General features: G+C 38.5%; 1 protein-coding gene across 1 annotated transcript; it reads left to right on the top strand.

Annotated features, from left to right (window-relative positions):
• Positions 1-5,742: 5,742 nt before the first annotated feature.
• hamp (hepcidin antimicrobial peptide) lies at positions 5,743-7,869 on the top strand. Its single transcript, XM_053612013.1, has 3 exons — positions 5,743-6,010; positions 6,646-6,753; positions 6,851-7,869. Exons 1-3 carry the CDS (start codon positions 5,927-5,929, stop codon positions 6,947-6,949), a joined length of 291 nt encoding a protein of 96 aa, XP_053467988.1. The 5' UTR covers positions 5,743-5,926; the 3' UTR covers positions 6,950-7,869.
• Positions 7,870-10,829: the final 2,960 nt, after the last annotated feature.

The raw sequence follows: 10,829 nt of genomic DNA, 5'->3' as shown, positions 1-10,829 counted from the left end.
CGATGGAAAAAAAAAAGTAAACAAATGCAGATAATTGGCACCCTGTCCAGGGTGTACCCCGCCTCGAGCCCGATGCTCCCTGGGATAGGCTCCAGGGTTCCCCGTGACCCTGAAAAGGATAAAGCGGTATAGAAGATGGATGGATGGATGGACAAATGCAGATAGAAATCATAAAAATCATCCAAGCATGAACAACACAGTGCTGACGCTCAAACAAATGCTAGATACTTTGATAAATAACCAGTGTAAAACAGTTTGGGATTGTATCCACTGTGATTGTATTTTCTCTTTGGATTTGTCAGTCCAAATCTCTCGAACATGTCTGTAACACTTCAGTTAAGTACTATACTGTGGCTCAGTTTGGCCTCGTAGTACAGTTTATCAGCTCGTATCGAAAAGAAAAATTTCACCCACAACCCAAAACACATGGCATGTTTGGTTCACTTTGTGCAGTAGTATTGATTCAGGATTGACTCACTTTGTCACTGAAATTGAACCAAGCTAGCGTTGGACTGGAACTGGACTGAAGTTCTGGACTGACTGCTCTGTTCTCACCTGCATAAATGAATCAATGTAGATGGATAAAACACTGCATATGTGAAAGCTGACCATCAGCAGAATTCATTTTCATAAAAATAAGGAGTTAACCGAGTTAACATTTTTATATGCTGATCTAAAAACAGGTGGTAGAGCGGGTTGTCCACTAATCGTAGGGTTGGCGGTTCGATTCCTGGGTCACATGACTCCACATGCGGAAGTGTCCTTCTTGATTGACAGGTTGATTGTCCAAGCTAGCACCTTGCATGGCAGCTATGCTACCATTGGTGTGTGAGTGTGTGTGTCTGAATGGGTGACTGAGACACGGTGTAATGCGCTTTGTAGAACTGCTAGGGTTTTAAAAAATGCGCTATATAAGTGCAGACCATTTACCATTTATATGCTGATCAATCCAAATAGTGTTACTTTTCCTACCTATGCCCCCATTTTAACCTTTGCTAGAATGCAAATCTACAGTATGAAACTGTTGCCAAACGGTTTCACTTCCTTTTTATCATGTTCTGTTGACTTTTACATTTTATAAATGCTTCTTTAGTGGATGTAGCCTGACATTTAGCCTGTGTGTGTTGCTTGTGTGCATGGTTTTGTATGGGCGAATACATCCAGGCTGCTTGCTGCTTTTATTTATTCATACAGGTTCATCCCATTATACCCCGACACTTCTCAACGAGGGCTTCAGTAATCACTGTGCAATGCTGCTTTCCTTCCACCATTCTCAAATAAAGAAGCAGCAATTTCACTCTTAGCCAAATAGACAAGTGGTCTGGAACAGGAAGTGATGCGCTTCGGGGAGAGATACATTACACAGCCAGCATACATGAGTATGAGGAGAAGGCCAGTGCTTCACACACTGCTTGGCTGCCATGGGGCTGGAGAGCAGGAATAGGCTTGGGACTTCCTGGGAAGATTGGCCATGTAGTGAAGGTGCAGCTGTAAGTGAGACACGTCTGGCATTTTCACTAAAATGAGGGCTAGCTTGGCTGGTTGACCCCAGGGCTTGGAATAGGGTTTGTTCGAATCAGCTGGAACAAGGGTTTGGGACACAGTTGACTGGTTGGGTCAAGCATTAGGGTCAGGGATGGCTGTATGTGCTGTGTGACCCTATGGTTTAGGACAGGGGTGCCCAATCTTATCTGGAAAGGGCCGACGTGGGTGCAGGTTTTCATTCCAACCAAGCAGGAGCCACACCTGTTTCCACCTGTTTAATTCCTGATTGGTTGGAATGAAAACCTGCACCCACGCCAGCCCTTTGCAGATAAGATTGGACACCCCTGGTTTAGGAAAAGGTTGAATGGGCTTCAGGGTACGGGATAGTTTCCTGATTGACACCTGGACCTGGGACAGGGTTGAATAATTGGTCCAGTTTGTGGTGTGGTTTGGAACAAGGTTGCCCTCTTTTGGGCAAAGTTTGTTTTTTGGACCAAGGTTGACTGGATGGAGGTTTAGTTCATGGCTTGTTGGATTATGGTTGAGTGTTTGGCCTTAGATCTTATAACAAATTGGCCCAACTGACTGGTTGGTTTCAATGACTTTGGGCTCACAGTTTAAAACAGGGTTCACTGGTTGTTCTGGTTGACTCTGCAATTTGGAACAGGGTTGTTTTATGGACCAAGGGTTTTGCACAAGGTTGGTTCGTTGACTGTGTAGTTTGAGGCTTGTTGGATTATGGCTTTGGGACAGGGTTGGGTTTTTGGCCCTGTGGTTTGAGACATGGCTGGCTTTTGGACCAAGGGTGTTGGCCAGGTTGGCAGGTTGGTCTAGTTGACTATATAGTTTGGGGCATAATTTATTTTTTGGACCCAGGGAATAGGAATTGGTGCATGATTGGCTTTTTGGCTCAGGGTCTAAGAAAGTGTTGCCTGGTTGGTCTGATTGACCCTGTGGTTTGGAATAGGTTGATTGGTTGACAGTGGAGCTCGAAGCTTGTTGGATTATGGGACAGTGTTAAGTGTACCGTCTCAGGTTTTGTGACAAAATTGGCTGTATGGTCTTGTTGATTGTGTAGTTTCGGCTTTTTACTCCTACGGTATGAGTAAGGGTAGGTTTCACCAGTTCGATCCATCGCTTTGACCTAAAAACAGGGCTGTATGTTTAACTTAGATACAGTTTATATAATCACGTGCATGGTACGAAATTAACCAAATATCCTTTTATAGTGCTTCATAAAAACTACAACTGATAGGACCTGATCCTTTTTGTTTTTAATTAAATATACACATGCGCTGAATGTATTTGATTAAATAAAGAAAGAAAGAAAGAAATATATGATGTAGTGTTTAAATGGCAGCAGAGTGTGCACACAAGTAATTGAGTAACTCCTGCTGCGTGAATGGAAACTGTGAGCGTAACAAATGATTTTCTATCATTTACTAAATGGTCTATCATTATAAATTGTCATTTAATAAGTGTGTCTTCTGACCTGGTTTCCTAACATCCCAGGCTGTTTTTTGTTTCGTGGTGTTTTTATTTTGCGTCAGATCTGACCAGTTAATACCAACAATCATGCTTGGTTGTTCTGGGAATACATAGTCTGGGAGGAGTGGTAATTTGGAAAGTATGAAAGCAGATGAAAACATGAAACAGAGATAAACAGATGCCTCAGGGATGAATTAAAGGGCGGGAACATGTGCATTAGTATTACTGGATATACTACAGAGAGACAGAGAGGTCACTGGCCTAGACCAGGAGAGAGGGGGCGACGGGGAGGGTGGTGGAGTGGCGCCTATCAGGGTGATAGTGTGTGTCTCGCTGGTGCCAGCTTCTGTTTGACCAGAAGATCCTCTATGATAGTGCTGTCGTCCCTTCCTCTGGGACACACAGAGATACAGACAGACACGTACACACACACATGGAAAATGACAGACACATCCTTAAAAGTGCACATGTAGACATGTACATTAGGCATAGGAAAAATAATACATTCTTAGATGTGTCATAATCGAAAAATTCTGCAAAGGTCATAATCTGACTTTTACATGCATTATGCAGTTTTTTTTTGTGGAAAATGTCAACTGCATGAAATATTTCTAATGTAAAATGAACTCTATTGGCTAGGGCTGTCAACTACTATCTATAAAATTTATCTAACATTTTATTAGTTGAAAAATGTAGTATTCAAATGCATTTGAATATTAATTATTCAATAATATATACTGCCACAGATCAAATTAACATTAACACTAACTCCAGACTGTTTGTATCAAATAAACCATGTAGGGTGAAAATGGTGTTGCTTTCCTAAGCTAAGAAAAAAACACTTTATCAAACACATTTTTATCATAAACTATAATGGGTCTGATTAATTTCTATCCATTTTCCCACAGTGATGCTTTTTGTCAGCGGTATTTACCTTTCTAGGTATTTTACATTTCTAGAGTTACGTAGAAAGAAGCTTTGTGCCCGATTTTTTTGGAGGGAATTATCTTAATCTATGCCATGTTATACCTTTCAATGTCAATGACAACATTTCCATTTGCCGCAGTCTATGGCCTACATAATTTTGTATTTCTATTGCAAGTATGGCAAATGCAGATGAGTACAGATTGCAGAAACCTTATTTAGAAAAGAGCCACACATGGAAACAAATAATTATTTGTTTTGGTAGGCAAATATTCATTAAATGCACAGTTTTACAAAAAAAAACCCACAGATGAAATCCACTTGATTATCGTTGTGTCCATGACGACATGACATAAAAATTCCATGACACTATGTTCGGATCTAACCAGAAGCCATTCAGGGTTATATTTATTGACTCAGGCTTGTCAGCTACTCCGAGCCAATATGCAGTGGCAAAAGGTTATCGCTGAATGAGACAGCCTGACGCGTGGACTTTTTCATGACTCAAGACTGAAAGGGTGTAATGCAAAGATTCTTAAACATGACTCAGCACTTGGGCTGACATTTCTTCCAAAATAGGAACATTCATAAGAGGACAACCTGACCTGATTTTATTCTTAATGGGTCAACATTTTATAATGATTTACTGTACATTGATTACATACAATATATTGGAAAGTACCACTAATAAACTCCAAATTGAGGTCCAGATTACAACTCGGTACCATGTTCTGTGTAGCACTGATGATATTATATTGTAATTCCAAATGCATCCGTTGTCTTTTGGGTAAAATGTAATTCCCAGGGTTGAGAAGTGAGGAGAAGTGACAAATCCCAAGTGGTCCCAACATGACTGAGCCTGTTCCTATGGTCGGACATCAGAATTCCCCTCTGACCAGCAGTCTCTGTGAAGAGACATGGAAATGTCTAAATAGATTTGATTTCCTTCACTTAGCCATGTGTCTCATAGGGACTCATACCATTAGCATGTAAAAGACAAGCTGGTGTCAGGCTGTTAATAATGATCACTAATAGCTTTCCACACTTATTTGTCCATTTTGTGGCACGTTTATGAGAATATTAATAAAATACTGTTGAAAATTAAAATAACCTTCACTGATATAGCCTACATAAAAATAAGACTAAAAACACCCCCTTTGTATTTCTGGAATTATAGGAGCATGGGATACATAACAAAAATCTACGTTTAAATTTAAATGAAATAATTTTTTAAATAATAAAAAAAAATACATTATTTTCTAAAACCAAATTCGCAACAATGTCAGATTAGTTTAAATTTAAATTAAAAACATTTCAAATGGAATTAAAGCACAATTCTTAATGTAAATAAATACAAACATACATACATAGATAAACAGATAGAGAGATAATTAAATAAATAAATGGATATATAATGAAAGAAAGAGCTAATGGAGTAATAATGGGCGATTACTTAATATTAAATAAAAAAACATTATTTTAAATGTGATTAAATATATAAATATGTATATTATTTAGATATATAAATAAATAAATTAAAAATACTATTCAAATATTTATAATGACACTTTTTTTATATAATGACAATAATAACACTGATGCTGGATAATGATATGAATATTATATTACATATTTATATAAGGCATTTGTATTTTTATTCGAAAATATTAAAGCATTTTTTTATTTTTTTTTAATAATTATTTTCTTCTTTTTTCTTTTTTTTTTTTTTTTACACAACCTAGATGTGGAAATTCCACTCGGTTTGCCCCGGGCGTGCGCTTGGCGGGAAGGGGCGGGGCTTGTGCTGAAGGAGGCGTGTGTACTGGACACCTCGAGCATAAATGGCAGCTCGGCGCGCGAAGTTTTCAGGTAGACAGGAGACGAGAATCCTGAGAGAAAAAGAAGCAGCAGAAGAAGGAGAACCTTTGAAGGAAAACCTTTCCCGAAACAGGAACGAAAGTTTGTGAAAGTTCTTAACTTTCTTTTAAAACGACTGGTTAAAAAACCTCCCAAAAAACTAAAAGACAAAATGAAGCCAATGAGCATCGCGTGCGCCGTCGCCGTCATCATCGCGTGCGTCTGCGCGTTACAGAGTGCAGCTTTACCATCTGAGGTAACCTTTCACCTTCACTTTACATCCACTTCAATATCCTACTTATTCATTTATTCACCTTAAAACTTCCTTTTAAAGTTAGATTTTATGCAATTTCATATTTTTAATTAAATAAAACGCAGCTGAATTTTTTTTATTTAGTCACACTAAAATGTTTTAGTTATTTTGTATGTAATTTTTATTGTATTGAAGTTTATTTTCATAAAATATCATATCTAATATCTACTTGATATAAATTTTGTAATTTAATTAAGATATCGTATATTTATTGTAATATCTTGTTTAATTATTTGATTACAACTAGCCTAAATAGTTGTATTTGTTTTATATAATATTTATTTGTATACAGTACGGTTGGTAGTCTTTTTTGATTTGTTTATTTGTTTATTAACATTAGAAAACAAATACGTAAACTAAGTTATATTTGTGAAATTTCCAATTGTACGTGAAATAATTGTATTTGATTTCTTTAATCGCGTCATGAACTTTGTGTTAATATTTATTCACATCATTTTCTTGGTTATGTTTTTTTTTAAATTTGTAAATAAATTGAAATTCGATTTAAGCTGTATTTTTACATCTTTTTAGTCATGAGATTCGGTTTTAATTCCACGTATTTTGCTCCCGATCCTCAGGTACGGCTCGATCCTGAGGTACGGCTCGAGGAGCCAGAGGACAGCGAAGCAGCTCGGAGTGTTGATCAGGGCGTGGCTGCAGCGTTGGCGAAGGAGACGAGTCCTGAGGTACTAACCATTGTGTACTCATTCAACCCTTGTCCTAAGGCAAGCCAAAAAAAGGCTGATAGGTCATTTATAGCTTCTTCACTATTTTCTTTTCCAGGCGCTGTTCAGGACGAAGCGTCAGAGTCACCTCTCTCTGTGCCGATACTGCTGCAACTGCTGTAAGAATAAAGGCTGTGGGTTCTGCTGCAGGTTCTAATAACGGACCACATGCAAGTTTTCACCCCCACTCAAGGGATGGGACATTAACTTATTTATCCTCCTGGACTGATCTTATTTCACTCTTATGTTGACATTCTCCTGCTTGGACATCTTCACCTGTTGAATGGATCCAACATTATGGGTTAAAATGATGATGTATTGCTTTTTTATACACCGAGGTGGAAAAGGATCGCGGTTATGATCTAATGATGTAAAGTGCTATGAGATCCTTGTTCTGGGAATTTCACCTAGAAGCTATGCTTGCTAGCTATACTATTAGCTTTATGCATGTGTGTAGTGAATGTACATAGCTAGCTTTTTAACAAACAAACAAAAAATCATTTCAAGAAACAATTTTGTTATCTCTGGAAAGAAATATGATCTTGAGGTCATGGCTACAAAAAAATAATGTCCAGCCTCCATTTCTGTTTTTATACACACTGCCAACTTAAGGTACATCCCGATTTTGCCAAACGTCAGATCATTTAGTCGCAAATTTAAGCATGTGTCGGAAAAATCAGTTGATATAAAATTAGCTAGCTGACTAGTGAGCTTGGCTAGCTAGTTAATATCAGGAAGCTACTCCTGGAGAATTATCGTTAATCGTAGCTAAGCTAATCGATATGAAAAATGGGTAACGTTGATGTCGCATGATTAAGTTTGAGATAAATCTTCATTTAAACTTCACCCTCGTTGAGATGTTTGTCAGGGTGTGTTTGTTTTTATCAATGAAGCTTGGCGGAGGAAATGTAAATGAGCTAATCAATGAAAACGTTAGCTTAACTACATATTTGTGGGCCGTTGAGTATATTTTCTACATATTGCCTAAGCAAATGCCTGTTGTAAATATATGTCAAATTGATCATTATTACTACACGTTGTTTTGTAATACGTTTGTAATAAACAAGTTTCATACAATTGGTATGTGTGCTGTTGTATCACATGAAGACTAAACACAATGCTAAAGATGGCAGCGCTTCTTGTAAGAGCTTCTTCACTGCTATTAAGTCTTCAGCTAATTAGTAGAGCTGAAGACATTAAAATGGGTGACATAAAGCAGGGCAACAATCTCAAAAGTGCCAGGTGGAACAAACTCAGGAACTACATCAATACAGACTTGTTTATTAATACTGTTCTCCTGACTTACTTCATATGCATGGGCGAGAACAGGACCTCATCACGGAGTCTCTATTGAGGCTTATCCTTGAATCGTGCTCGACCTTCAGAGCTGGGACCAAAACACATGTAGACATCATTCAATTTAAAACAGGAAAAAAGAAAAAGGTCAAGGCCACAAGGTGCAAAACAGTCAAGAAGGGAAAAATACAACTGTTTAAACAGTAACTAGGAGCTAATTGGGAAAGAAAATCCAAGTGTGGAATGTACTGGAAGGTACATCGATCAGCCATAACATTAAATTATATTAGGCACCTGCCTACTATCGTGTAGGTCCCCCTTATGCCCCCAAAACAGCTCTAACCCGTCGAGGCATGGATTCCACAAGACCTCTGAAGGTGTGCTGTGGTATCTGGCACTAAGACTTTAGCAGAAGATCCTTTAAGTCCTGTAAATTGCGAGGTGGGGCCTCCGTGGATCGGACTTGTTTGTCCAGCACATCCTCAGACGCTCGATCGGATTGAGATCTGGGGAATCTGCAGGCCGAGTCGACACCTTGAACTCTTTGTCATGTTCCTCAAACCGTTACTGAACAATTTTCACAGTGTGGCAGGCCGCATTATCCTGCTGAAAGAGGCCACCTCTGGGATTTGACTAGCATGCCATTTGACATTTTTTAATCACAATTTGATGAATACTAGCTTTTTGGACAAGCTCAATTATAGGGTTATTGGGTTCATAGGGTTTCTCCAGAGGGACAATCAAAGAAAAGAACCCTTACGTGTTGTAAATTTTAGATATATTTTTCTTCACTTTATGCATTTAAAACTCGGTTATATTGGGTGAAAGTAAGGCAAAAGGCTTTTGATCATCCTTAATGTGAGCATGTGGCTAACATTGCATGCTTGGTGTTTCTCTGTTCTTTAACCATTTCAAACTCTGTTGTATCAGGCGATTTAGTCGATTGATTAAAGACTGTGAAGCTTTCATTCCTGATGAGATGAAGATAATTACACTATATGGCCAAAAGCTTGTGGACACCTGAGCATCACACCCATATGTGGTTCTGTTGCCACAAAGTTGGAAGCACACAATTCTACAGAAAGTCTTTTTGTATGATGTAGCTTTACAATTTCTTTTAACTGGAACTAAGAGACACAAACATGTTCCAGCATGACGATGCCCCTGTGCATAAAGTTTGCCAAGGTTGATGTTGAAGAACTCAAGAGTCCTGCACAGAGCTCTGAACTCAAGCCCACTGAACTGATTCTCACTGAAGCACAACCCACATTACAAAACGTTCTTCTACAGCTAGCTCATAAGAGAATATACCTCCAGCAGTTTTACTAAAAAGCACAAATGACCATTCTTCTGTTGTTGGAGTGGGAGGTCTATGCTAGATTTATTACAGCCCCCGGAGATTACATTACAATGTAACATATGATAAATGACTATCTTTTGATTATTACCCACACTATTTAGAATTACTCTACTTATTTACCATATTGCAATTGCGATTCAAGTGTCAATCCACTGGGATGTTGGTGATCTGTTTGATCTGGTGGTGGCGTTGATTTAATAACAACGTACAGAAAAACTATTTTGTTCCTGAGTAATCGACCAAGTCCAGACTCAGAGCCGGCAAACGTTCTGCAAGAATGACTTCCTACTTCTCCATGATTGGATCAGCTTATTGCTGAAAGTGCTCTTTAATTTGACCAGTATGCCTACGGGTTCATGATGCTCATCAGTTTGGACAGCAGGTATGCACCATTTTGGATGAAGCTGGGCATTAAAATTGAGAAAACAAACCTGATTCTATAAGTTAGATAAGTTACGGTTATATCACACCAACAAACTGTTCCAAGGCTTTAATATGCATACAAGGCTTAGGTGTTAATGGTTTTCCATGAAACCACTCGACTGTTTTCTTTCAGTCACGGCCCCTTCATCTGTCACGATTTATAATTTGCATTTAAATCACTGCTGAGGTAAAGCCGCAAAAGCCAACCTTGTGCAAGTCGATACTTCTGAAACTCTTAACGACAATGGATGGAGCAATAAAAAAGGCAAACTTGCGACACAAACTAGAGTCGTTAGTATAAATTAGCACCGGGGATTATTGGTTTCTCCTTGAGATTTCTGATTTCTCTCTCACATACACACACACCACTGACTGCATCTTTTACAGCACACTGCATGATGGATGTTACCAACGGTGGCTTGTTTTACATTCACATGTTTGTATTCAGTTAGCAGATGTTTTTCCATCCACACTCGAGGGTTAGGGGCCTTGCTCGAGGACCCGTTGCTACAACCGTTGCTTTTCCACATTGCTACAACCTGGAGCCGGAATGGTAAATTTGTGAATGGATTTAATGTCATGAATGTCATGAATAATAATTTAAGTGTGGAAGAAAAATCAATATAGTTTGCAAAATTATGTACAAATGAAAGATGTAAACGTTGTGATTGTGTAAGTATTCAACTTGCCATCCAAAGTCATGCTGTATAATTGATGGAATGGAGTCCACCTATGTGCCATGTGATATCAGTATAAATACACCTGTAAAAAAAAAAACCCCACTAGTAAATCCATTAATAAAAAAATGGAAAGAATGTTGCACAAGCATGGCTGCCTAAAGGAGGCTGTCCACCGAAAGTCAGTGACTTTTGGGTAAGGAGGAGATTAGAAGAGAATCAAGCAGGAGACCAATAGTAACGCTAAACATGATGCTACCACCAACATGCTTCACTGTGGT

Source organism: Ictalurus furcatus, chromosome 23 (genome assembly GCF_023375685.1).
Source record: "Ictalurus furcatus strain D&B chromosome 23, Billie_1.0, whole genome shotgun sequence".
Lineage (NCBI taxonomy): Eukaryota > Metazoa > Chordata > Actinopteri > Siluriformes > Ictaluridae > Ictalurus > Ictalurus furcatus.
The sequence above is the reverse complement of the archived record's forward strand: the minus strand, read 5'-3'. Positions and strand labels throughout refer to the sequence as shown.